The following is a 24,939-nucleotide window of genomic DNA, read 5'->3' as shown; positions in this document are numbered from 1 at the left end:
GTTTTGTTTACCATTGATTTTGATTGATTTTGTTTTCGTCTTATGATTCGTTTTTATTTGAGGGGGGCGCTGGTGGGGCAGTCGGCGACATATAAAGGTACAAAGAAACAACACAAACTCAGAGCGAGCAAAGAAGTATGTAAGAAATCATTTTTCAATTCCAAATAAATGAGAATTCAGTGAATCAGAGGCGAACTCGGAACTTTGTCGTGACCGGTACAACTTTCAATTCGAAAAACTCTTCTTTTACGCGATTTTGATTTTTTCCATAAGTTTCAATCCAATCTAGTAAGGAGAAAAAAGTGCGTGCGTGTGAAAAAAGCTACAAACATCGCAAAACTTTTAAAAGTGAAGAAGCTAAAACTGCAATCTAAAATAAGAATACTTCAGGAAAATAATTGCAAAAAGCCTTAAACATTTTTTGAAAATTGTTTCAATAGAATAACACCTTAGACGATCAATTAAAGTACCAAAAATGGAGGACTTGGGTAAGTAAATTGATGAAAACACACAATTTGAGGGAGGGTGGGGTTGTTGTTTTCCCAAAAAGTGCAAATGTTGAACACGTTTCAATACAGATATAAGATTGTTGCTATTTATTTATTCCAATTTTTAAAACCTTTAGTTCGATAATGATAATTTCCGCTTGAAACATTGTCAGGGCCATCAGCAAATCAAGAAAAAAAGTACGAACAAAAAACATAAATTGAAGTTAATTTGTCAGACACATACATCCATAGATCTCCACATCGAGCCACTCATACTCAGATACATGCGTGAGTGATCCACTCCCATACTCACGTCATCCAACCAAGATCCAAGTAACAAAACGAAATCAAAGAACAATTACTAGTATCTCAGACTCTCAAAATTTATCTTGTATAGATCTCACTCTCCGTGTGTATTTTTGTGTATCTCTATTCTTTTGATTCTTTTCATGATCCCCACATTTTCTGTTTATTTTTCTAATGCTTGTTTTCTATGTATCTGCTCCAAATTAACCCATGTCAGATGTTAGTACACATTCTTATTAACCCTTCTTTTAGAAATGTCTTTGTTTCGACCAAAAGACGATTATGATTGTCACCCCATTGCCCTTATCTTCTTGTTCAGTACATACATATTACTCATTTTTCGATAAAGTTGGGAATACGGTTGTTAATACATTCATCGTTTTAAGATTATTAATGCATTCATGTGTATATACAGTTTGTCAAGTAAATGTTTGCATGTGAAAAAAATACTGATAATGTAATTATTGTTTAACAAGGAAAAAATTATTTGTCAAATTTGCCGACAGAGATATATTCTCAGCCACACGATCAGTGAAGTGGCCTAAAACTGAATTAAGCCTCAAAACTGTTGTAATTTTGTAGAGGAAGTATCTGAAGGAATGCACTGACGTAGTCCACCTTGAATCTCATTTTGGGAGTCATTCCTTTCGATAGTTATTTGGACAACCAGCCATTTTAGTTGATCACCGTATGTTTTTTAGGATTCGGACCATTACGGCCAGATTCATGGATTTGCCCACGAAAAACATTACGTAAAAAGGGCAATCAGAGAAGAGTTCCTAAACAGCACTTGTGCCACACATTTTGAAGTTTTGTGTATGATGTACCCAAAGTAGCTGACCGTCAGTGCATATTTGAAACTGATCTTTGTCTGGACGAAATATTTCGATTTGCAAAGTTTGGACCAAATTCTTAGGTCCTTCCTTCGAGAATTTTGGTGTCCACAATTTGAACGAAAAATGTTGAAGTTTTGTAGGGGAGGTACCCGAAGGATTAGACCGGTATGGCCAATCTCCGAACTTGATCTAAGCTTAGACAAAATATTACGAAAGCCAAATTTTGGACCCTTCTGCTGGGCCTACATGGTCCACCTGGTACTTGCATCATGGTGATAGGTTATTTCCCTAAAATAAGTGAATTTTATGGTTTTTCTTCCAAATTTCTTGTTGAAGTTTTGTATGAAATTAATAATGCAATTTGCATGTTTGTATGGAAAGATTTAACCATATCCAAAAAGGGCTTCTGGGACATGAACTATATTTTACATTTACTTTAATAAAACTTGAGTGGATAAGATACCGACACTCACAATTATTCAACAATTTCTTTAAAAAAATATTATCTCTTTTTGTAAACAATTATTTGGCAACCTGTATGTACACATTTACCTTTTGTTATCACCAATGGTTTCCAGCAAATACAGCAGCAAATGCATTCAGAGTTTTCTTTTGTTTTTTTTATGAGTTTTGGGCATTCTTCAAGAATGAGTAACGTAGTGACGAACTCCTTCATGTGCGGAATGTCAAATCAAGCCAGGGCACAATAAAAGAAATCTGAATTATATTTCCATTTATCGAGAACACAATAACAATGTGCATTATAAATGTTGTGCCAATCACTGTTACAAATCCATGTACAAATTTTGAAATCAATTATATATTTAAATACATTTATTTAGTTATAAAAAATATAAATAAAAAGCGCCGGGTTACAGAGAGACTATATGCACTATGACCTTTTTACAACCTCGTACGAGCCCTAACAACAATTAATTCGTACACAGAACACATTTCAACAATGTGTTATTAAAGTATGTATATTAGGGCGACGCAAAAAACAATATTTTTTTATTTTGGAGCTTCTACCCCCCTAAATTCTTTTCCATTTGATCCAAAAACCTTATATATGAAATTTTACTGCGATCGGTTAACGTTAACCTGTTCCAATCAAGCTATCTTTGTTTCCATCGTAATTTGTGTGGGGCCAAAGGCGCATTTTCACGAAAATTCTCTATAGGCCGCAATTATGGTCCAATCGACGTAAAAAGCTTATCAGTTCATTTTTGTGGCTAAAAAACAATTTCTACAAAAGTTTATGACGATCGGTTAACGATAGTATACCGATATATATTTTCATAGTATTTTGTATGGGTGCCAAAGGCGAATTTTAAGAAAATCTATCTACAGGCCACAATTACTTTCCAACCGCAGAAAAAAAATTTAAGAGTTCATTATTGTGACTAAAAAAAGAATCCTACAAAAATTTATGAAAATCTATTCACTTTAGACATACATTTGATGTCAATTAAGTTTCATGTTAAATAGTGAAAAAATACCTGGTGTACGAATTAATGGTGGTTAGGGCTCGTATCCCTGTATGATATTTTGATGAGTTTTTACCTAAGATTAGATAAAATCATAATTATAAGGTGATTCCATAAAAAAGTTCACGAACAAAAAACTTTTAAAGATTTTTTATGTGAACTTTTTTAATTTTTATTTGGAGTCACCTTAAGCACATATATAACTCAAAACAAGATTTAAAGCCACACGACATAACCAAAATGACATAAGCTTTTGTTTCTCGCCAATTTTATCGCCATATAATTACATATATATAATTTTATATCATATATAACTTTATTGCATATATTATATAAAACCCTTACCTAAATTAATGGATAGATGTGACCAATTTGCGAACTTAGTTTTACAAAATCGAAAATTTTTTATTGTCGCATTTTAAAGTGCAGTGCCCACTCTATTTTTTTGTGGGATTATTATACACATACGCTGACCCGTTTACTCATTTTCGAGATACAGTGGGCACCGCAAACTGCTTTAAAACATTTTTTCAAATGCGGCCATTTGTCAACACTGTGCAATATTTTCAACAAAAAATCTAGGTGTGAAATTAGATCAAGGTGTGATCTTTCAGATAAAATCAAATACTTCTAAAAAGGTTTGGTAGATTTCTTGTAATCATGAAAAATGTTTTTATTCCTCAATAAGTGGCCATAACCACTTAAAGTGACCTCCAAATTTTTGTACCAAATTGGTTGATCCATTCGAGAGTTATCGTGAGCTCCAGCTAGACCGACAGACGGATGGACATTGCTAAATCGACTCCAAATTATTTTAAACGGTTTTCGTCCAAACATGGGTTCTAAAACCATTATTTCGATGAGGCACATTTTGGCCCTATGAAAATGTATGCATTATTTTTTCTTTACCTCCTCTACACTTTTTTCAGGTGTAATTCGAATCATTTTAGTTGTAGTTTAAGAATTCCATTTGTAATTCGTAACATTTTATTTGTAATTCTAGAATTCCAGTTGTAATTCGAAACATTTCAATTGCAATTCGAATTATTCAATTTGAATTATTTTATTTGAAATTCGAATTATTCCAATTGATATTCGAATTATTCTACTTTTAACTCGAATTATTCTATTTGTAATTCGTATTATTTTATTTGTAATTTGAATTATTTTATTTGTAATTCGGATTATTCTATTTACAAATGGAGTTATTTTGTAATGGAGTATAATTCGAATTACAAAAGGAATAATTCGAAATACAAATAGAATAATTCGAATTACAAATGGAATTCTCGAATTAAAAATAAAATGTTACGAATTACAACTGGAATGTTTCGAATTACATGTGAAAAATGTGTGTGAAGATAAAATAGATTTTAACTAGCGGAGGCAAAAACCTCATAACTAGTGGTATAACAGTATAAAAGTTATATAACAGATTCGTACGAAGGTAAAAACGATTTTGAAAAACGTTTTTGGAAAACGGTTTTCGCGGATGTATGTTTTAGACTATTGCGCAGGATATAGAAACGATATGCTCACGCGGAAAGTAGCGTTGGACAGCTGAATGTGTCGAAATTTTGAAATATCGACTGCATATACATATATTCTTATAGTGGTATGTATATATATTCTTATAGTGGTCCCAATACCCTATTTAGATGTGCCAGCCATATATCGGGACAACGCTTAAATTTTTTCTAGAGTATTTTCATAAACAGTCGATATTTCAAAATTTCGACAATGGACCTATAAGAATCTGTTTTGTGTAAAGTGGACACATTCAGCTGTCCAACGCTACTTTCCGTTTGCGCATATCTTTTCTATATCCTGAGCAATAGTCTAAAACATATATCCTTGAAAATCGTTTATACCTTCGTACGAATCTGTTATACAAATGTTATATTATAAAGGTGTAGTGCAGGAATGCCCAAAATTCAGGAGACTTAAACTGGCATATCTGCACAACAAAGTAGATTTCTTTAATACTACTTACGTGGGCATCAGTTATCCACAGTGTTTTTTATGGATTCAGAGCAAATGTCGGGAGAGAAAACGAGAATAAAGAAATTACTGTATACCCTCTTTAGCTTAAAGGGTGAGGGTATCAAAATATATTTATTGAAATCTCACCATCCAATTTGATTTCCATTAGATTTAAAAATCGTATATATGAAATTTTATATCGAAATGGAGTGACACCGACTATATGTTTGTAATATGCCTGGTCTAGAACCTGCAAGTATTTACAAATTGTTAATACCATAACAATTTTTCCTTTTAGATATCCAAATAAATTGTAAAAATTAGTAGATTCTTGCAGTTTTGGAACAGGCCAAATATTTCTGTTGTGTTCTGTTTTCCAATATTAAATAAATGTTGTTCTACACATTTTTCAGATGTAATTCGAAACATTCCATTTGTAATTCGTAACATTTCAATTGTCTTTCGGTTATTCCATTTATAATTCGAAACAATTAATTAATTGTTATTCGAGAATTCCATTTGCAACTACAGTTATTCTGTTTGTTATTCGAATTATTATATTTGTAATTCGTATTATTCTATTTGTAATTCGAATTATTCCATTTGGAGTTCGAATTATTCTATTTGTAGTTCGAATTATTTCATTTTTAACTCCTGTTTTTCTATTTACAATTCGAATTATTCCATTTGTAATTCGAATTATATAATTTATAAATTTTTTATTTGTAATTCGAATTATTCCATTCGAAACAAAAATACAACATTTTTTGGTTCTATTTGTTTTATATTTGGTTTTTCGAAATACAAATGAAATGTTTCGAATTACATATAAAATAATTCGAATTACAAATGGAATAATTCGAATTACAATTGAAATAATTCAAATTAAAAGTAAAACAATTCGAACTACAAATAAAATAATTCGAATTACAAATTACAAATAGAATAATTCGGATTGCCAATTTCAAATTGAATAATTCGAATTACAAATGGAATAATACGAATTACAAATAGAATAATTCAAATTACAAATGTAATAATTTGAAATACAATTGAAATGTATCGAATTGCAAATGTAATTCTCGAATTAGAAATAAAATGTCACGAATTACCAATGGAATTCTCGAATAACAACTCCATTTAACAAGGTAGAAAAATACCGAAATAATGTTTTTACAATTTAATATTTATTACTCTAATTCTACGCCCATTATAATACAACTCAATATTGCATATTACTGTATACGTGTTGCATTTTGCATACGAACGATTTAATCTTTATTAACGCAGAGCATAGTTTTAGAAGCTTAGCTTTTTTAAGTGTAATTTAAGAACCACTTTACTCTTCCAATTTAAACGTCATTTTTGAATACAATGACTTACATATATATGAACTTCACTTTTTCTTTTATACTGTTCCGCAAATTGAATTTATCGAAATCATTTTGTGGAAACAACAATCGATGCTATTGTCTTTTTGCTGACAACATCATTGTACTTAATTAATTCCTCTTTCTCTCTCTCTCAAAAACACTATTAGATGCTACAAATACAACTGAATTCAATCATCTGATAAAGGAGTCATGTAGCCATTTAACCAATAAATAGTATATACAATTTCACTTAAGTGGGCCAAATGAAAACTATAAGTTCGGAACATAGACCACGATTGGATTGTATAAATATTGTAAACTTGTGGTATGATGAATGAACTAATTACGGTTAATTCCAACGTGACTTGTAACCGCACAATCAAAAAATATTATTCCTATTACCAATGAATGCATGAAGAATTGTGTCATGCAAATAAACCGCGTGTATACACTCGAGCTCAACTTAATATGATTATTTAAAACATATCAAAATATCAATTTTATAAAATTAAGCAAAAATATTTCCAAATCTATATTTATTATTTATCATCAAACACGTGTATAATTGGCCTTAGATGGCTTTTTTTATCTCGAATATAAATAAACCTAAATTCTAAATAAGCCAAATAAGTTTGTACAATTTTATGATCTTAAGGATATAATTTTTCTTGCAATGCTGGTGTGCAGTGTTACGCTCAAAAAGTATATAGTAGAAAAAATATAATAAACATATCAACCTATTCAGATGAGCCTGAGTGTATGCGTAATTTGAGACTTCTTCGTGATACTCTTTCACCCGCAACCATGCGGTATGCGTCGAATTGTTTGGCCGTTACTCTGCCACAAAACTCTTTAATTATTTGCAGTATATGAATGGATAAAAAACCATAAAAGAAACAATTACCAACATCGAATTGAACGCTTAAACCATAATCCAAAAAAAAAAAAAAAATGTGTTGTGTGTACGTCTGTCCATCTGTATGTACATATGCATATCGTAATTGAATGGTAGTTTAATGTAGATATGCATTGTGGGATCAATTAACACCATGGAGCATGTTGTTGATTAACTTTCATTTTGTGTTGTTTTCTCAACGTCACACTATGAACGTAAATTCCAATGAGAAAATGTCTTTTTGTCTAATATATACGAAGTTTATTTTTGCAACATCGAATGCTGAATTTAGCACTAAAATAAAGGCAATCCCTTAAAAATACTTACAGCCCGGCAAAACACTGATTTGCTCCAGAACTTTACAACTACATACGTCTATACGACGTTGAGCCCAGATATCAACGAGGCTTCTTAACTGCAAACCTTTGAACACCGATAGACATGCGTTCGCTTGACACATCGGCATTAGGGGATGACAAATTCGTAGGAGATCACTACGTGGATAACTTTTAGTCGGTCAGATTTCACCCCTCAACATTTCCAGAAAATTGTTGCTGTTGTAGCAACGCAAACATTTTCGTTCGTATATTTTATTCAGTTACCTATTTCCTCTGTGTCCAGATTCAAAAATTCTGCAACAGGTGAGTGGCCTTTGCAGGGCATATGTTGGATATTTCAACTGGGCTAAAACCATTCATGTTTGCCTTGGCAAATGGCGTTCGTCAGCAGAGATGGATGGGCGATGCCGTACTTGGAATTCATACTGTACCATTGTAATGCCTGCGTAACTGTATCTGTGTTAATGCTATTCAAGCCTGCCTGATAGGCTCGTTAATCTAGAGGTTCTCGCTTACATCATTGGACTATATCTCGTTGTGTTGATGTACCGGTAAGATCTTCGTCTCCTCATGAAGATGGTCCACTAGTGTCATGAGAAGGCACCCGGTTGCAGTCATAAGAGCGGCATTCTGGCAGGTTCGATTAGTCTTCCACTGCTTAGCGCTAACATTTTCATACCACACTGGAGCCGCATAGCTTTATAACAGGTCAACAAGGTTTCTTTGTCAGCACACCAAGTGCTGCCAGTCAGTGACTTACCTTGTTTATGCTTCTGATCTTGTCTCTTGCGCGGACGACTTAAACATGCTGTCGGATATCTTGGGGTAGTTAGTAGTCGGTGTTGATCATTGCGCAAACCCTTGAAATCATCGCTATCGGTTAGCTTTGTTTTCTGCATCATGGCGACCATGATGTTCCGCCTCATAAAGTCCACGATTTCACAGACTCCGACGTTGCAAGAATGCCGGAGCCTTCTCGTATTCCGATGACGACGAAGTTGAAGACATGCTGGGGATGATCTGGCGCAACATAACTACTATTACAATAGTCCTGGGGGCGAATAAGACCAGAGCAGCATCGGAAGTTCACACATTCCATACGGATCTGGCAAACGTAACAGATCAGTGGCTCGGGGTTCTTACCTAGCGAGGCACGGACCAAACGAGCTCCGATCAGGCATTCCAGGATATATCGATGCTCAGATGGTGAATAAAATATATGAACACAAATACATAATTGTTGAGGTGACGGCCACCCCTGGTCGAATTTGCCAAAATATTGTCCTAAAGGTACGTTGACTGCCATGTACACTAACCTTAATTCTCGAATAAATTGTTCGCAAAACTTAAGTGAAACATTTAATTCGATATTTTTTCGATAGCAATGGTCTGGTAGTTATATCTTGCTTGTGTTCTATGACAAAGAGAAACAAATACCTATAAATTTTGCGCAGGCGCATTTGCATATCATAAGGAAATATCAGTAGTCAGTGGGCTAAAGGAAGAAAGTTTTTCCACACACAGTGTTCACTCTCGGTTACGATTTCCCCAAATGGTAATCCACCTGGCATGTGTTGTGTGTTTATTTGCCCACACAAAGACGACGCCGAAGCAAATTCTCTGCAACGGCAACGACGTTGTTGGCAGTGACTTCCGATTTTCTCGACATTAACGCAGCTACATTGAATATTTACGCTCGTCAAGAGTTTCTTTTACTCTGTTTTTGTGTGATTAGCTTTTCTTAATCGAACATTGCCTTGGCTGTCATTCATTGTTTGTTCGAGTGTTTAAATGGCCAAGGCATAGTGTTTGCCGGTTGTTGTTCTATCAACATACCTATCTATGTATCTATTGATTTGCTCATTCATTCATCTCAAAACACTATCCATCCGCATCCATACTCGGTCGGGACGTTGGCAGTGAAGCCGACAGTGGCAAAAACGACGTGCACGCGAAGATGATGACAACAATAACAATAGCCGGCCTGCTAAATAATCGCTTGAATTAGTCGTGCATTGCGCTTTTACGAAAATTGGTCGAATCGTTCGCCTTTTTATCTCTTTTTTTCACAATTTCTATGAGATTTTAGTTTCGTCGGTATATTCATCCATACATCGCCCGTCATCATCATTCACGTCCTCATCTCACTGTTTAGTGAATTTGATTGTTGAAAGCGAGAGCGTTTGTGTAGTTGTTGTTGCTGCTGTTATTTGTTGAAAATATGGGGTTTTAGGTGACAACAATAACCACCGCATTTGTTCGTTTGTCTTTTGTTCCGTCCTAGTATCTAAAAGAACACGTCAACCTGAGCACGAGCCAGCGGTAAATTCTATTGTGTTTTTTGTAAATAATGAACTTGGCGTTTATCGCCGCGCTTACCTTTCGGAGATAGGCAAATCTTGGTTAAATAGTTAAAAAACGAAAATTCAAATTCTCACAATTCGGCGCGAATCTGCTCTCCTTCTCTCTGTGCGGTTAAAATTTGGTTTACCGGAATGCAAGCTAGAAAGAAACAAAATAAATAAAAAGAAATGCAAATCGTTATGCCCGCAAATGTGTTATTATGAATAAGTTATCAATTTACATTGAAAGTGAAAGAATGAGAAACAAAAATGCCTACGATTTTTAATAAAAATAATCTAAATTATTATTACATTCTTCATATTATATGTGTGTCATATCAACAGCGGTGATATGATGAGTGTGGGCATTCCACAAAAAAGTGACATCTATTGTGACGTCTTCACGTTGTGCTGTGCGTGGTAGCTAACTGTGCCTGTTATTGCTCGGGATTCGGTTTGTTGGAAATAAAATTGCATAATACGATCTGTCAGCTACCTCAATCAACGCAGTCTGCCACTGTTCTTATTTACACAGAGGCTCCTCGGACTGATAAGATAGATTCCAGTTCATGGAAAAAGCATAACAAAACTACAACAATAATGTGTTATAGGTGTTTTCCCTCTCTCTCTCTCTCTCTCGCTATCTTCGCCAAGTATTAAAAAAATAACATTGACAATATTTACCAACAACCATAAATGGGAAATGCTTTTCATTTTGTTGACGATGATGTTTTTATTTATTAATGTGGGTGTAAGTGAAAATAGCTGGAGGAGAGAGTTGCAGTTTCATTTCACTTATCTTTCATCGTAAATTATTGATGCAATAATTATTAGTTTCTTGACGTTGTTGTAGTTGTCGACGACGACAATAAAAAATCTTCAACAATATTTGTATTTTTATCATTAACAATAGTGTTTCAATGTTAGAACCAGTAATTGTGAAACATTTTATTTGCATCACAAGTGTGTTGAAATTTACGAATTTCCTTGGTTGGATTAGTAAATGCTTCCTAGAAAAAGATGCAAAACTGATTCAGCTCTTGTCTAAAATGAAGGTAAATGTTTATTTTTTAATAGTTGGTTTTATAAGTAGCCTGCCACGGAAAATCATTTGAATAACACCTGAGAGATCCAGTCTATCGGTGTCAGTACAGTAGCCTAAGTTAAGAATGCATAATATGTGAGCCCTTATTGAGAAAAAATGTGGCCCAGAGTCACAGTCAGGGTGGTAGTTTTGCTGAGGTCAAGGAGAGTTTATTTGAGAACGAACTGGATACCACAGTTGTTTTCAGAGGACGCCAACCACACGTATCTGGTTAAAATGACCATCAGTCAAAGCCGATAGAATAAATTTTCCGAGGCAGGATGTAGTTGAGAAGGGAACTCCGACAGCTAAATTAGCGATAACATGATCTATTTCTGGTAAAAATTGAGACATATGTCATATTTACTCTCAATTAAAATGCTAAGTGTTATTAAATTTTTGGATAGAAATCTACAATTGCATATTCGGCCCTTGAATGTGCCTCTCAGAGACATCAATCATAAATAAATATGATCTCTTTTGCGCATATCATTAGTAACATAACAACAATTCAAATTGACACTTAAGGTTAGTTGTTTTGATGTAATGATACGAGCTCTATACATATCAAATGTCTTCGAAAAATTAAAAAATCAAATTATTAATGTTGTATGCACACATAGCCACATTTATATTTTTAATTATTTCTTGTTCTTTTCATTGCAAAAATTGACAAACAGTTCCAGTTTTGCCTTCGAAGCACTCAAACCGAAAGACAAAATATTTTTTTTGTTTGCATTATGCATGAATTCTTCGTACAATATATTAGAAATTTCTATACAAAAAAAAACTAATAATCAATAATCAATTTATTATTGCCAAAAACCAGTTTGCCATTTTGAAGCGATCAAAAATGAATAACGAAATAAAAAATTCTTAAAGTGACACAAAAATAATTAAAAAACTGTTGCATGTATGTATCGAAAATCCCACGTTTTTGTGGTTTACTTCAACAGTATGGAAAACTAAAATAGCAAACCTCAAATACTATTTAAAAAATAATAATGAAAAAAAAAAACTATTCATTATTTTTGGTTAAAATCAAAATTTTGAATTTGACAGTTCACCATTTTTTAAAATGGATTTTCTTAATTCCGTTTCGCTTAAGGACAACCTTATTAGGTTCTTAATGATCCCACAAAAGCATATGTATGCTGATTGGTTTATTCATTTCCGAGCTACAGTGGGCACCGCAAACTGCTTTAGTGAAAACTGTGTTTTGTAAGCGGCTATTTGTCAGAACACTGTGCTATATTTTTCAACAAAAAATTTCGAAAGTAGCTCAAGGTGTGACCTTCCTGATGGAAACAAAGTCTTCTAAGAAAGTTTGTTAGATTTATTGTAAAAAATCATGAAAATTAATTTTTTCGTGCTCAATAAGTGGCCACAGCCCCTTAAGTGTTTATTCGAAAATTTCCAACAATAAAACGACCCAGCGAAAAGTTTGCCTCCAAAGAGGCAGTTAAATGATATGTACAAGTGATTTGGAAGTGCATCAAATTATGCATTTTCACTCATGATTTTTACAAGGGAGTGACCCCGGAAAGAGGCACTCCATTGCACCGCATTTTAACTGACCCTTTGGCATTGCATTTTAACTGAACCTTTGGCACTGCATTTTAACTGACCCTTTGGCATTGCATTTTAACTGACCCTTTGGGGTAGAATAGGAGGCAGTCCAGAGCACGTGTTTTGAATAACAAAATAAAATGCATTTATTATTTGTGTAAAACAAAAATATTAATAACTTTATTAAATTAACATTATGAAAATTCTCTATTGAATTCAATAACTAACATGTGTGTTCCTTCGCTCTTTATTTAATCCAAGCTTAAGTGCTTTTGCTTCTTCTGCTAAATGGGTTTGATATTGTCTTCCCATCACTAGTTAAGATTTCGACATGTACTCCAACAGCACCCCATTGGGAAATTTTCTTCTCGTGAGTTACCGGAAAAATGTTCACAAATTAAATATTATTTAGTTTGTATTAACAAATGTTTGGAAATGTTAACGCGATTATCTCTTTTATTCCGCTGCCTGTAGAGATGTATAAACTGATTTATGTACATGTAGGGTTCTTTAACAACTGCTAATAAAATGTAGTGAACGGAGTGCCTTTTTCACGACTCCGTTTGCACTGCATCCGGATGCTGTTAAATTGTGAGGAATTGGAGTGCCTTTTTCACGACTCCGTTGAACTGCCTCCGGATGTTGTTAAAATGTGACGAATGGATGTGATTCTTTGGATTGCATCCAAATGCGGTTAAAATGTGAGGAATGGAGTGCCTTTTTCACGACTCCGTTTGAACTGCATAAAAACATGCCGTGAAAGAACTAGTCTACATTGCACTACTTCCAATTTATTTTGCTGGGGATATTATACCATGAAAAACTTTAATACAACATTAAAAAATGTATAGTCATTCACAAATAAATAAATGAAATAAATCATAACTTCGACCCTTACATTTAAATTCTTATTTTAATATTTCTGTTTAAGAAGAACATTCTTAATTTTTCTAATCAATTTTTTAATTTTTGTTCAAACGCAGTTCTGTAATGCGAAACATAGTAGAATCCCTAGAATCCCCATATTTCCAGATGTCGTAACAAAATGCCGTTCCCTTGAAAGAATCACATGTTTTTTTAGAATTCAAACACTGTGGTGGTGTAACATCGCATAATAATTTATTTTTGGTTGACATCGTAAATAAAGATTTTATTGCAGTTTATTATAATTAAAATCTTTTTCTGAAGGTATTATTGTGCTGTCGTATTTTAAATATTTGTTAATGATTCCATATGATATTTTGGAAGAAAATGTCAGAAACAACAAATAATAAGGATTATGGAGAATTCCAAACACAATAAAATACTAAAAAATCAAAAATAAACATCCCAATATACCAGTTGCTGATATTTTTCGAATGTTTGCCCCAAGTTTCGAAAACGATATATTGAAAAATACCATAAAATAAATATGTATTTGAACTCAAATTTATATTTCATAGCAGTTTGCAGTCCACAATGTAATATTCTGGAATAAAATTTAGTCACTATGCCCACCGGTTCCCACCTCAGGGGTATTTTCCAATGTGTCATGGGTTTTGCGTACATTCACATAATTGACATCAATGGAAAGGTCAAGAGTTCTTCTTCCAAATATAACTTACCTGGGCGGTACCTGTCTTCTAAGAACGCTATAAGATCTATATTAAAAATAGCAGACCCGGGTCCGCGTTTCTGGGCCGTCACACAGTGGTTCAGAATCGTTTTTTCCTGGTCAAAATTCTGTATCTTTTGAACGGATGGACATATTTTCACAATTGTTTTTTTGTTAGACAGATAACAATCAGCTTTCCGGTGGATTATAAGCGGTCAAATTCGGTGTGGTAGTTGCAGAGGAATTCAAATCAAAATTGAATTTTTGGATTTTTGTACTATTTTTCATCAAAATATCAGTGTTTTTGTATTTTTTATATCTTCTTATATATTAAAGATGGTCGAACGCCAATAAAAAACTACAAAAATGAAAAAAAAAATTCAAAAAACTTTCAAAAAAGGGAATTACAAAAAATTAATTTTTTTCAAAAATTAAAAAAAATACTCCATGGGTTTTCATAAAACTTATATAACTCATATAAAAACCCATATACTCCAAACAAATTTAATTTGTGTAAAAAAGCTGTAATTCATATGGGAAATGGTATGGAAAAGCACACATTTTTATCCATGTAATTTCAATAACTTTAAAAAAACTGTTAAACGGACGGAACGGGACGGGAACGAAAGTATATATGAGCTGAAAGAGGGGACTCTCGGGCATCTTTCTGTGAAAACAGAACATTGTTCCACAAAAGCTGTACAATAAATTTGGAATTTCTTAAAATTGTGTAAAGGCTGCGGTAATTTGTTTAATATATTTTTAAACAATCGTACGTACCTAACAAAAAAACAATGAATATCTGTTATAGTTTCCGAGAAATAGCTATTTCTTTCTCCAGAAGTTTGCAAAAATTACGTATTTCTCAGACATGGGAAAAATGTTCGTCTTTAGGGGCTTCACACGCCCGCATCTTCCAATATTTTAACCTAATTTTTTGGTTTCCTTAGTTTCAATATGTTTACTATCGAATCCCATATAGAAATTAAATAACTGTGACAAAACAAAATTTTGATTTTTGGCCAGGAAAATCGTTCCTTGAACCATTGTGCGTCGTTTTGTTTTTTTAATGGCAACTTTTGATACGCCTACGTGTACCACGGCACCTTCCAGTAAATTTCATGAAAATCGGTTAGTTAGTTTTCAAGATATAACTAACGCATTAAAAAGTGGCCGGGGTCGGGCCACTTAGTTTTGATCGGGGGCACAACCACCGTTGTCTCTCAAATTAGCGATTTTAAAACAATAGGGCCCCCCGAATTTCATCAACGCAACATCCCTAAACATTTTTTGAAAATTTCTTGAATTTAGTTATGGTAGTACAATATATTGAAGAGAGTGGTCGTGATCATCAGTTTTAAGATATAACATTTTTAAAAAAAGTGGGAGTGGTGGGTTTTTTGGCTACAAATAAGTACCTAGTGTCGAAACACCACACCACGGTCTCCCAAAAGTAATGCTAAGTTTTGCACATATAGCATAAAAGTATATGTACCACGGCAAACCTTGAACATTTTCTGCAAATTTCATAAAAAACGGATTAGTAGTTTTGCAGATATAACACATTAAAAAAGTTGGTGTGATCGGGACCTTAGGCCCTAAAAAGTTCCTAGATTCTGAGATGCAACCACGAATTTTTCGCAAATTAACTTGCTTGCCGATACATCCATAATTTGTACAAATATAGCGTTTTTTCACGATGAGACAACTTTAAACATTGTCTACAAATTTTATGAAAATAAAAGAAGTGGGGGAGGTCGGGCCCTTAGGTCCCAAAAAGTACGTAAGGTCGGAGACAAGACTATCATTGTCTAGCAAATTAATTTTCATACCGATACATTCGTACTACGCAAATATAGCGTTTTTAAAAAGTAGGGCATAGGGGAGGTACCCCGCCCCTTCGACATTCAACGAAATATATAGCCCTGTAAAAAATTTTCAGGAAAATCGATTCAGTAGTTTTGTAGATGTAACATATTTAAATAAGTGGGAGTGGTCTATTAAAAAAATATTTGCAAATTGTAGGTCTTAAAAATGCATTATATTGGCCCAGCTATTTGAAATTTTGACATATTTTGACAATTTCTCCATTAAATGTTATTATAGGAAGCATTGCTATATTTTAGTTTGTTGCAGCTCAAAAATTAATTGAGAAATACTCGTACATACACATTTATTGAATTGATTTCTTTTGGATAACTAATTGCGATCGCATTTTAATCTCATGTTAGATATTTTAGTAAGAATTTATTTCTTAAACGATCGTAAATCTGTTTGACTAATTTGGATTTCCTAGACATAAATGTGACATAAATTTGTGATGATATGGTCTAAACGATATGATTCCTCAAATGTGGACACACACACACCTGAAGTTTATTTAGTATCGTAATAGGAAATTTCCAGACAATACGATTTCTATTGTGATGAAATGATGATTCAGTAGTGTGGTTTAACAACAGATGTTGTCATTTTTTGCAACTCCGGATAATACACGTGTCAATGCAGATAAAAATATGCCGCATGTCTGTTTTGATATTATCATGTTTTGGTCTTTGTTGCACATCATCTGCATCCTCGAACTATACTTTTGTTTGGGTGCCAATAAATCGTTGGTATTTTTTTCTGTCTCTAAAATGGGAACAATTATGGTCATGGTCAATGTAAAATAAATTGAAGTAAAATAAAGTACATTAAATTCTATAGTGGATAATGTTTCGAATTTATAAGATAAGTGCATATTGAATATATATAAGGACATACATACATACATAGGCTGACTTTCGAAACGTCAGTTGCTTTGTATTCGTGCATGAAACTAGGGGTTCTTAGATCGAGTTCCATACTAGAGTAATTTTATGAAATTGCGAACTCGATCTAAGAGCCCCTAGTTTCATGCACGAATACAAAGCAACTGACGTTTCGGAAGTCAGCCATAATTTTTTAACTGTATTAAAATTTGTTCATACTCTAATTTCTTTAGATTTTTTTTATAATGCTTCTTTTTTTAAATTCACTATATTAAGTGCATGTAAGTAAATTCCACTAATTGCAATGTCGAAAATTTATTTCGTATTGTAATAAATTACAAAGGTTTAAATCAATTTCGACTTTAGACTGTTTGAAGTTTATGAAAAAAAATCATTGAAATTATTAATTACGCATTGCAGAGAGTTGGCCAGCCATTTAAAGTCTATTATTAATCGATTTTATTTAAATGACCAAACAAAATAATGTTGATTTTGTGCTATGATGTCAGTCAGTTGCCAAATTGCATTTGGTTAAATGTATTTCTAGACATTTATTTTTATACGAAATGTATGTACGTACGTATGTGTGCATTTGCTTTGAGAAAGGAGGAGGTAAGAGGAGATTTTGTGGTATTTTTAGTACCACAACAATAATTTCAACAAAAAAAGTAACTTGGAACACGACTAAAGAAAGCAAATAACTTATTTATTATTTAGGAACAGTGGTATTCCCCGAAAATACCTAGATGTGGCCATTTGCCGTGGAAAGAGACTGAAAATCATAAACTTTTTCAATAAAGTAGAATGGAATTTAGAAACAAAAAAATACAACAATGTTGGTTGCATTGATTTTATATTTGGTTTTTCGAATTGCAAATAAAATGTCCGAACTCTACACCTTTTTTCAGATGTAATTCGAGAATTCCATTTGTAATTCGAATTATTCCATTTGTTATTTGAATTATTTCATTAGTAATTTGAATTATTCCATTTGTAATTCGAATTATTTTATTTTAAATTGGAATTATTCCATTTGTAATTCGAAAAAGCCGGATATAAAATTAATACAAAAAATATTTTATATTTTTTTGTTTCAAATTACAAATAAAATGCTTCGAATTACAAATGGAATAATTCGAATTTCAAATAAAATAATTCAATTCACAAATGGAATAATTTGAATTACAAATGGAATAATTTGAATTACAAATGGAATAATTCGAATTACAAATAGAATAATTCGAATAACAAATGGAATAACTCGAATTACAAGTGGAATAATTCGAATTACAAATGGAATTCTCGAATTACAAATGAAATGTTACGAATTACAACTAAAATGTTTCGAATAACATCTGTAAAAGGTATATTATAGGTAATGTTCGGCCACAGGCTTTATAAATAAAAATATGTGTTGATTTTTTATACATATATAGTTTTATAACAATCTGGTGTAGTTTGTTCAGGAAAATACAGACAAAGATTGGTATTGACTGTCGGATCTTATCTGATACTTACATACGAGTAACGTGTTAGAATGGCCCAGCAAAATTTGACGGAAGGGGTTCTTTGCGATGACGTGATTTCATGTCATCTTTTGCATTGGTTCAAAGGAAGTCGTGAAAGATCCGATCTTTTCATTAGGATTTGAACCAATGCAAAGGAAGTCGTGAAAGATCCGATCTTTTCATCAGCATTTGTACCCATTCCGTCGATCCAATAGAGATGATGTTTGTGTTTTTATTTACACACCTGTTTATTTTCATTTTGGTATGTTCCAGTACTGCAAAAATCTACTAATTTTTACTATTTTTTCCGATAACATAAAGGAAAAATTGTTATCGTAGTAAAAATAAGTAGATTCTTGCAGTTTCTGGAACAGACCAAAGTTGTTAGAACTGTCGTCGTGATGTTGTCTTACATTTCCTGCATATCAAACAACTAAAACTTCTAAACAATTGGTATTATATGAAGTCCAAACCATCGAGCTAAAAATAGAATCGGACTGCACACATTGCTATTTTAAAAGTTCCCTTGTCTGTTCTAAATCTGACATAGAATGAAATCAATCAAATCTCGCTTCTTGGAATTTGAAAAAAAAGTCCGAAACGAAAAGGAACAAGAATCTGAAAATAAAGAAGAAACTACTTTTGGAAAGAAACAATTAAAAATAAATTAATTAAGCATAAATGGTATTTTCCATAAAAAGTCTCTCCTCCCCGTTCGTTACATTTTGTTTTTAGAGATCCCTAAAGCAAGCCGGGTTGTAGATCCCTACATATTTCCGTCACTAAACAAAAGAGTATAAATTACCAAAATGTTGTTATAAAATAACAAAATTATAAAATAAAAGTAATTTACGAAATAAAAATACTTAAAGGAGTGCATTTGGAGTCCATGTTAAAATCTGAACTGGTGATGGGAAGATAATTGAAAAAACCTTTTGTAAGATGAAAGAATATCAGTTGCGGAGAACGGAGGAAGCAATCTTTTGCGTTGCAGCGGTGGTGATTACATTGCAATTTTGGATGTAAACTTTTGAAAAACTAAACTGATAAATTAATTGTAGCTATTTCATGAATTCGTTTGAATTAATAAAGAGCTTTGTTTTTCATGAAAACCATATTTCAATACAGCATTTCCATTTTCCAAACAAGACATGAAAATTTCATGCCAAGGGGTTGGTGAAAATGACATGCCAAAGCATTGGTTAAAATGACATGTCAAAGCATGGGTGAAAATGACGTGTCAAAGCATTGGTGAAAATGACATGTCAAATCATTGGTGGAAATGACATGCCAAAGCATTGGTGGAAATGACATGTCAACGCATTGGTAAAAATGACATGCTTAGGATCCAGAAAAGAACGTCATCTTTTGGGGTCCACGCTCATATAAAATTCATCGATGAAGATGCTAAAAAGATGACATGCTAGATCACTTGCACCCATGATTGAATGTCATCTTTGGCATCGAACATTTTGCTGGGGGAGATCATCCCTTGTGATCTTATCTGATGGTTATGTAGCGCGTTAGATTGTAGATCACAAACTGATCGACTTTACTGAATTACCAACTGCTTAGGTACTAATTTTGAGAAGCGACTAATACGTCTAGAACATAGTTATGTACTTTAGTAGTAATTAACTATAATGAGTTGGTTTACAAGAGTAGCAGAATAAATAATTTACATGGTTGCATTTTGTCAGTTAACTATAAAATTCAATGGATCAATCACAATATAAAAGGGGAATAGTTACAAATTCACAATGACAAAGATACAAAACTATTAAAGCTGTTACTATTGAAATGTAGATGGCTTAAAACTGTAATTAATAAAAGCTGGATTGCTTCAGTTTTTATTTTACAATATTTCGATTGGAATCTCAAATCGTCTTTAGGGAATGAAAAGCAAATTGCAAATGGAATAGTTAGTGGAATAGTTGAAGAGGTCAGACGAAAGGCTGTGTCCTTGTCTGCAAGCTCTTTTGGTACTAAAGCTTTCAGAGAGGTTTTTTCCCTATTTTAACTGAGAATCCGAAGAACTTTGCCAGAATAACAAATTCAGACATGGCTTGTATAACCTTTGGCCTACAGGATTGCTAAATGCTAGTTTATGATCGACAAAACGGTGCCAAGTGTCGATATTCAATTCATGGGCCTTCTCCAGGAGTTACCGCAGGGTAAATATCTGGTCAATGGTGCCAGGTCTTAAGCGGCATTGGTATGGTATGGTCCAATTATTTCGTTGACCATAGTCTTTAGTCGTTCGCATAATATCCCTGACACTATCTTATAAGCAATAGGGAGCAGACTTATCCCCCTGTAGTTTAAGCTCATCAGTCTTATATCCCTTCTGATGGACGGGACACAGGATGCTCAGGTTTCAATCGTTGGGTACGCGTTCTTAATGTCTGATTGTGCTAATTAGCTGATGCATACATCTTATCAGAGTGTCGCCTCCGGTTTTGAACAGCTCTGCTGGTAGGCCATCGCCTCGTGCTGCCTTATTATTCTTAAGAATTCCAACTTATTTGGGCCGGGCTGTAAATATTCATATCTTCGACGTCTTCGCTAATATTGGATATCAACAGTTTGGAAAATGTTCTTTCCATATCCTGTATCTATAACCAGATTACCCGTCTACAGGGGGATGTCTCTTCTCTCTTCTTTTCCGTGTAACTCCTTGAGGAGCATAGTGCCTCTACAAAAAAACCTCCAGGATGATCTGTCCTTTGCTATTGCCTTTATTTCGCTCCATGATTTTCCGGTGGATTCTAACTCCTTCACAAGACTTCTTTTCCACGACTTTTTCGGACTTCTTTTTTCTGCTACCTTGGGATTCCAATCTAGGGCATGACGACATAGTTCATCGCTATTTTCCTCAATGTGTGCCCTATTCACTTCCATTTTCTTCTTTTTATGATGGTTGTTATTGGATCGGTATTGCAGCTTTGATAGAGATCGGAATTGCTTACAACATTTGGCCACCATATTCTCAAAATGTATCGGAGATATCGATTTGTGAATGATTGTAGTTTTGAATTTAAGGTTGTTGTTGTCAACTAGGTTTCGCAAACGTAAAGTAATACGGATACAACGTTCGATTTGAATATATTTATTTTTGTATTCGTCGATATTATTGAGGAATTCCAGATGGCCCGTAGTTGATTAAAGGTTTCGTTAGCTTTACCAATTCTATTTGCGATGTTGGTTTCCGCTCCCCCTTCGACTGAAATTATGCTTCCGAGATAACCGAATTTCTCCACGAATTCGATCGGTTCTCCTCCAATAAGAAAGGCGGTTGGGTTTACGGCTTTTGTGCTTATTACTTTGGTTTTACCTATGTTTATTTAAGTGTACTGTACTAGCTGACTCTCGTCCATTGAATTCCTCGATTTTTGTGATCGATTGTGTCTGTGAGGATGTGGTCGATGACCAGCATAAAGAGAATAGGTGATAGTAAACAGCCGTCTTACACCCGACATAGAAAAACCCGGTTCTGCGAGGCGTCCATTGTGTAGAAATCTGCACTTAAAGCCATCATATTGAGATTTTATGAGTTTGATCAATTTAATGGGGATGGCAAGCGAGCTAAGAATACTCCATATTTTTTGGCGCTAAACACTATCAAAAGCAGCAGAATAATCAACGAAGGCTCCATTATCATTCGATTTGTATTTATGTGGTCATGTGGTTAAAGAATTTGTTTTATCCGAATTTTAGCAAGGGTGAAACTGGAGACCATTAGCGCGCTTCTCTAACTCATTTTTGGAGTTACCGACAAAAATCGGTAACATTAAAATCAAAATTATGAATGAAAAGTTCAATAAAATGTTGACAACAATGTTGCTATCGGTAGAACTTTACGACTACTTTTTATTGTTAACTTACCGAATAATATCGTTAGTTACCGAAATTATAAGCATTTAAATTGTACCGATTTTTGTGGGTAATTCAAAAAATGAATAAGAGAATCGCACTAAAGATGTTTTAACCCCCGACTAACTACAAATCCGCAACCAAACTCATGCTTTGTGTCATGGCAGCTTTTATACAGTGCATTTCATTTAGGTGTTGATGTGACGCCATTCCCAATGTATCGTATTTCCTGTATGACAGGATGTACTTTGCAAATACATCTTCTCTATAAAGAGTCCGGACATCCTAAGTGCAGATTCGCAGATCATTGTTCTTAAAACGCTTGCGATGGTCGTAAACTTTCGAGGGGTTAGTTTTTCTGTTATTTTGTTTTTTCGTAGTACGATGTTTTATGGAGGTACCCAAGTTTCAAAAGTTCCAATGGGCGAACGCACAGCACAAGTTAGTGACAAGAAACATGGGTTTCCGGTTAACAGAAATTTATGTTTTTTTAGCAAAAATCACTTTCGGATAGCGAACATTTTATGAGATCAAAATATGCTATTGTTAATATGGAAAAATATATATTGTTGGAGCAAACATATATTGTTGGAGTAAACATATATTGTTGTTGGATCAACCATATATTATTGGAGCTACCATATATTGTTGGAGTAACCATATATTATTCGGTTGTGGACACTCCAATTATAGTTTACATTGCTTCATCGGCGAATGTTAGGCCATGCGAGACCAGCTTTGATCTAGCCCCAGTACGCCTAGTAATTGTGCAATATTGTCTGGGAAAACAGTAAATACTAATACCAACAAATAATCGTTCATAATATTCTACAAGAGAGGTCTTAGTGGTATTCCCAGGTAGTCATGGAGCTATGTAAAAGTATTTTTTAAATCGATGAGTGGGATTTCCCACTCCAAGTTCAACATCTACTTGCGGACCAGTCATTGCGAATTATTCGATCTCTTTCATTTATTCTTGTACAATTCGATTCGGTAGCCCTGGTGTAAAGCGATGTAAATTTATATTCACATAAAAATACCACTGTACAACTTCTGTGTCATTAGACGTGGTTGCAGCAGCATTTCCTGATTATTTTGCCAAAAAACTTTTCTTTTTTAGTTTCATTTCATTTTCTATGTTTTTCACGCTGGCTAGTCTGGCAGTTGGCTATCATTTTAATTGAAATCGAAACAAATTTGATTTGATTTCAAATGTTCTGAGCGAAGCGTTTTGGTTGCGGGGTTTCGATTTTACGATATGTATGAGGGTATTGTATGCGTGTTATTTGCCGGTCTGTCGATAGCAGCAGTGGTCACAAAAAATGCCACATTTTTGCATTTTTTTTAAAAAAATACTATTAGTCTAAACAAAATTAGTCACTGAATGTAGTTGTTGCCTTTGGGTTTCTTTTGGTGTTTTTGTTTTGTGTTATTAACTTGTAAACAAATGGAATTATTATTAGAATTTATGGCATTTTTTGATGTGAATGAAACATGTCTATATTTTAATTTAGTTCACAAACGTCCGTCTAAATTCATGGACTATATTGTATGTATTTATTTTTCCTCGTTAACATATGACGTCATGGGAAATTTCTATGCCAGCATTCGGTTCGCAGACCCAACAAGTGTCTATTTTGAAATTTATTGCTTTCTAAAAAAATAGTATGCAAAAAATCGTTTGATTTTGCTGCTGTTGTTGCTGGCATTACTTTTTTTCTTAAACTTCAAAAAATAAAAACAAATCCACCAATGTTTCGATTTGTAAACATAGCGCCACTGCCAATCTTTTTTGTCTTGCTCGATCGACTGAGTTCAAGGTGTGTGTACATTTTCGATATTACTAAATATTCGAATAAACAATTTTGTTGCTAATGTTGCTGCCAGTTTGTTGGAGATAAATAACTGGTTGCTAATTAACATGTGTCTCTTCTTGGTCCTATGATGCAAATGCTCGGAATGCTTTGTGATATGAAAAACAGCAAAGTACGTGATTTATTTGTTAATTCTTTTATATAGCAAGGAGCAAAAATATAGCAATTCAGTTAAGTCTGATTCATATATAAGTTTAATGGTTTTGTGAAACTATCAGCATTTGTTTTTTTGGAATTCTATATCTATCTCGGAGTTTTGGGTGGAGTTTGATGTATCAAGAACCACTAGGGTCATATTTAATCATTGTCCTAAGGACTCACATGATTAAACACTTTATCCACATTGAATCATTATCATGCCATATATTGTTTGAATGTTTTAGTATTTTTAGATGTCACTTCTTTGATGCATATTTATGTGACCTATATGTTCTAATATACATATTCAGTGAGCATTAACAAATGTTTGAATGGTCTTATAATTCTGAATCATTCATCTGCAATTTGATATAAATATTAATGTTGGTCTTTTCTTTTGGCTCTATCTGTATTGTTTTTTATTTGTTATACTTGGTGACACATTTATTTTCCCTATTCATTGAACGGGAAATACTTTATGGATTCCTATGGAAAGATAAG

At 33.5% G+C, this 24,939-nt stretch overlaps 1 protein-coding gene across 13 annotated transcripts in view; it reads left to right on the top strand.

The window, feature by feature from the left end:
• Positions 1 to 10: 10 nt before the first annotated feature.
• Pax (paxillin) overlaps positions 11 to 24,939 on the top strand; it is a 103,524-nt gene continuing 78,595 nt past the window's right edge. For 4 of the 13 annotated variants that reach the window (XM_073968267.1, XM_073968265.1, XM_073968269.1 and 1 more), the window contains exon 1: positions 9,718 to 10,028. Coding sequence is in view for 1 of the 13 variants with exons in the window: in XM_073968286.1 (XP_073824387.1) it covers positions 476 to 488 (13 nt within the window). In the remaining 12 variants the exon portion in view is untranslated. Of the gene's footprint in view, positions 489 to 9,603; positions 10,503 to 24,939 lie in introns of those variants that run through there. The other 9 variants (XM_073968286.1, XM_073968266.1, XM_073968276.1 and 6 more) reach the window with 9 other exon arrangements.

Source organism: Musca autumnalis, unplaced genomic scaffold (assembly GCF_047663935.1).
Source record: "Musca autumnalis isolate F117 unplaced genomic scaffold, ASM4766393v1 scaffold_2, whole genome shotgun sequence".
Taxonomy (NCBI): Eukaryota; Metazoa; Arthropoda; class Insecta; order Diptera; family Muscidae; genus Musca; species Musca autumnalis.
The sequence above is the reverse complement of the archived record's forward strand: the minus strand, read 5'-3'. Positions and strand labels throughout refer to the sequence as shown.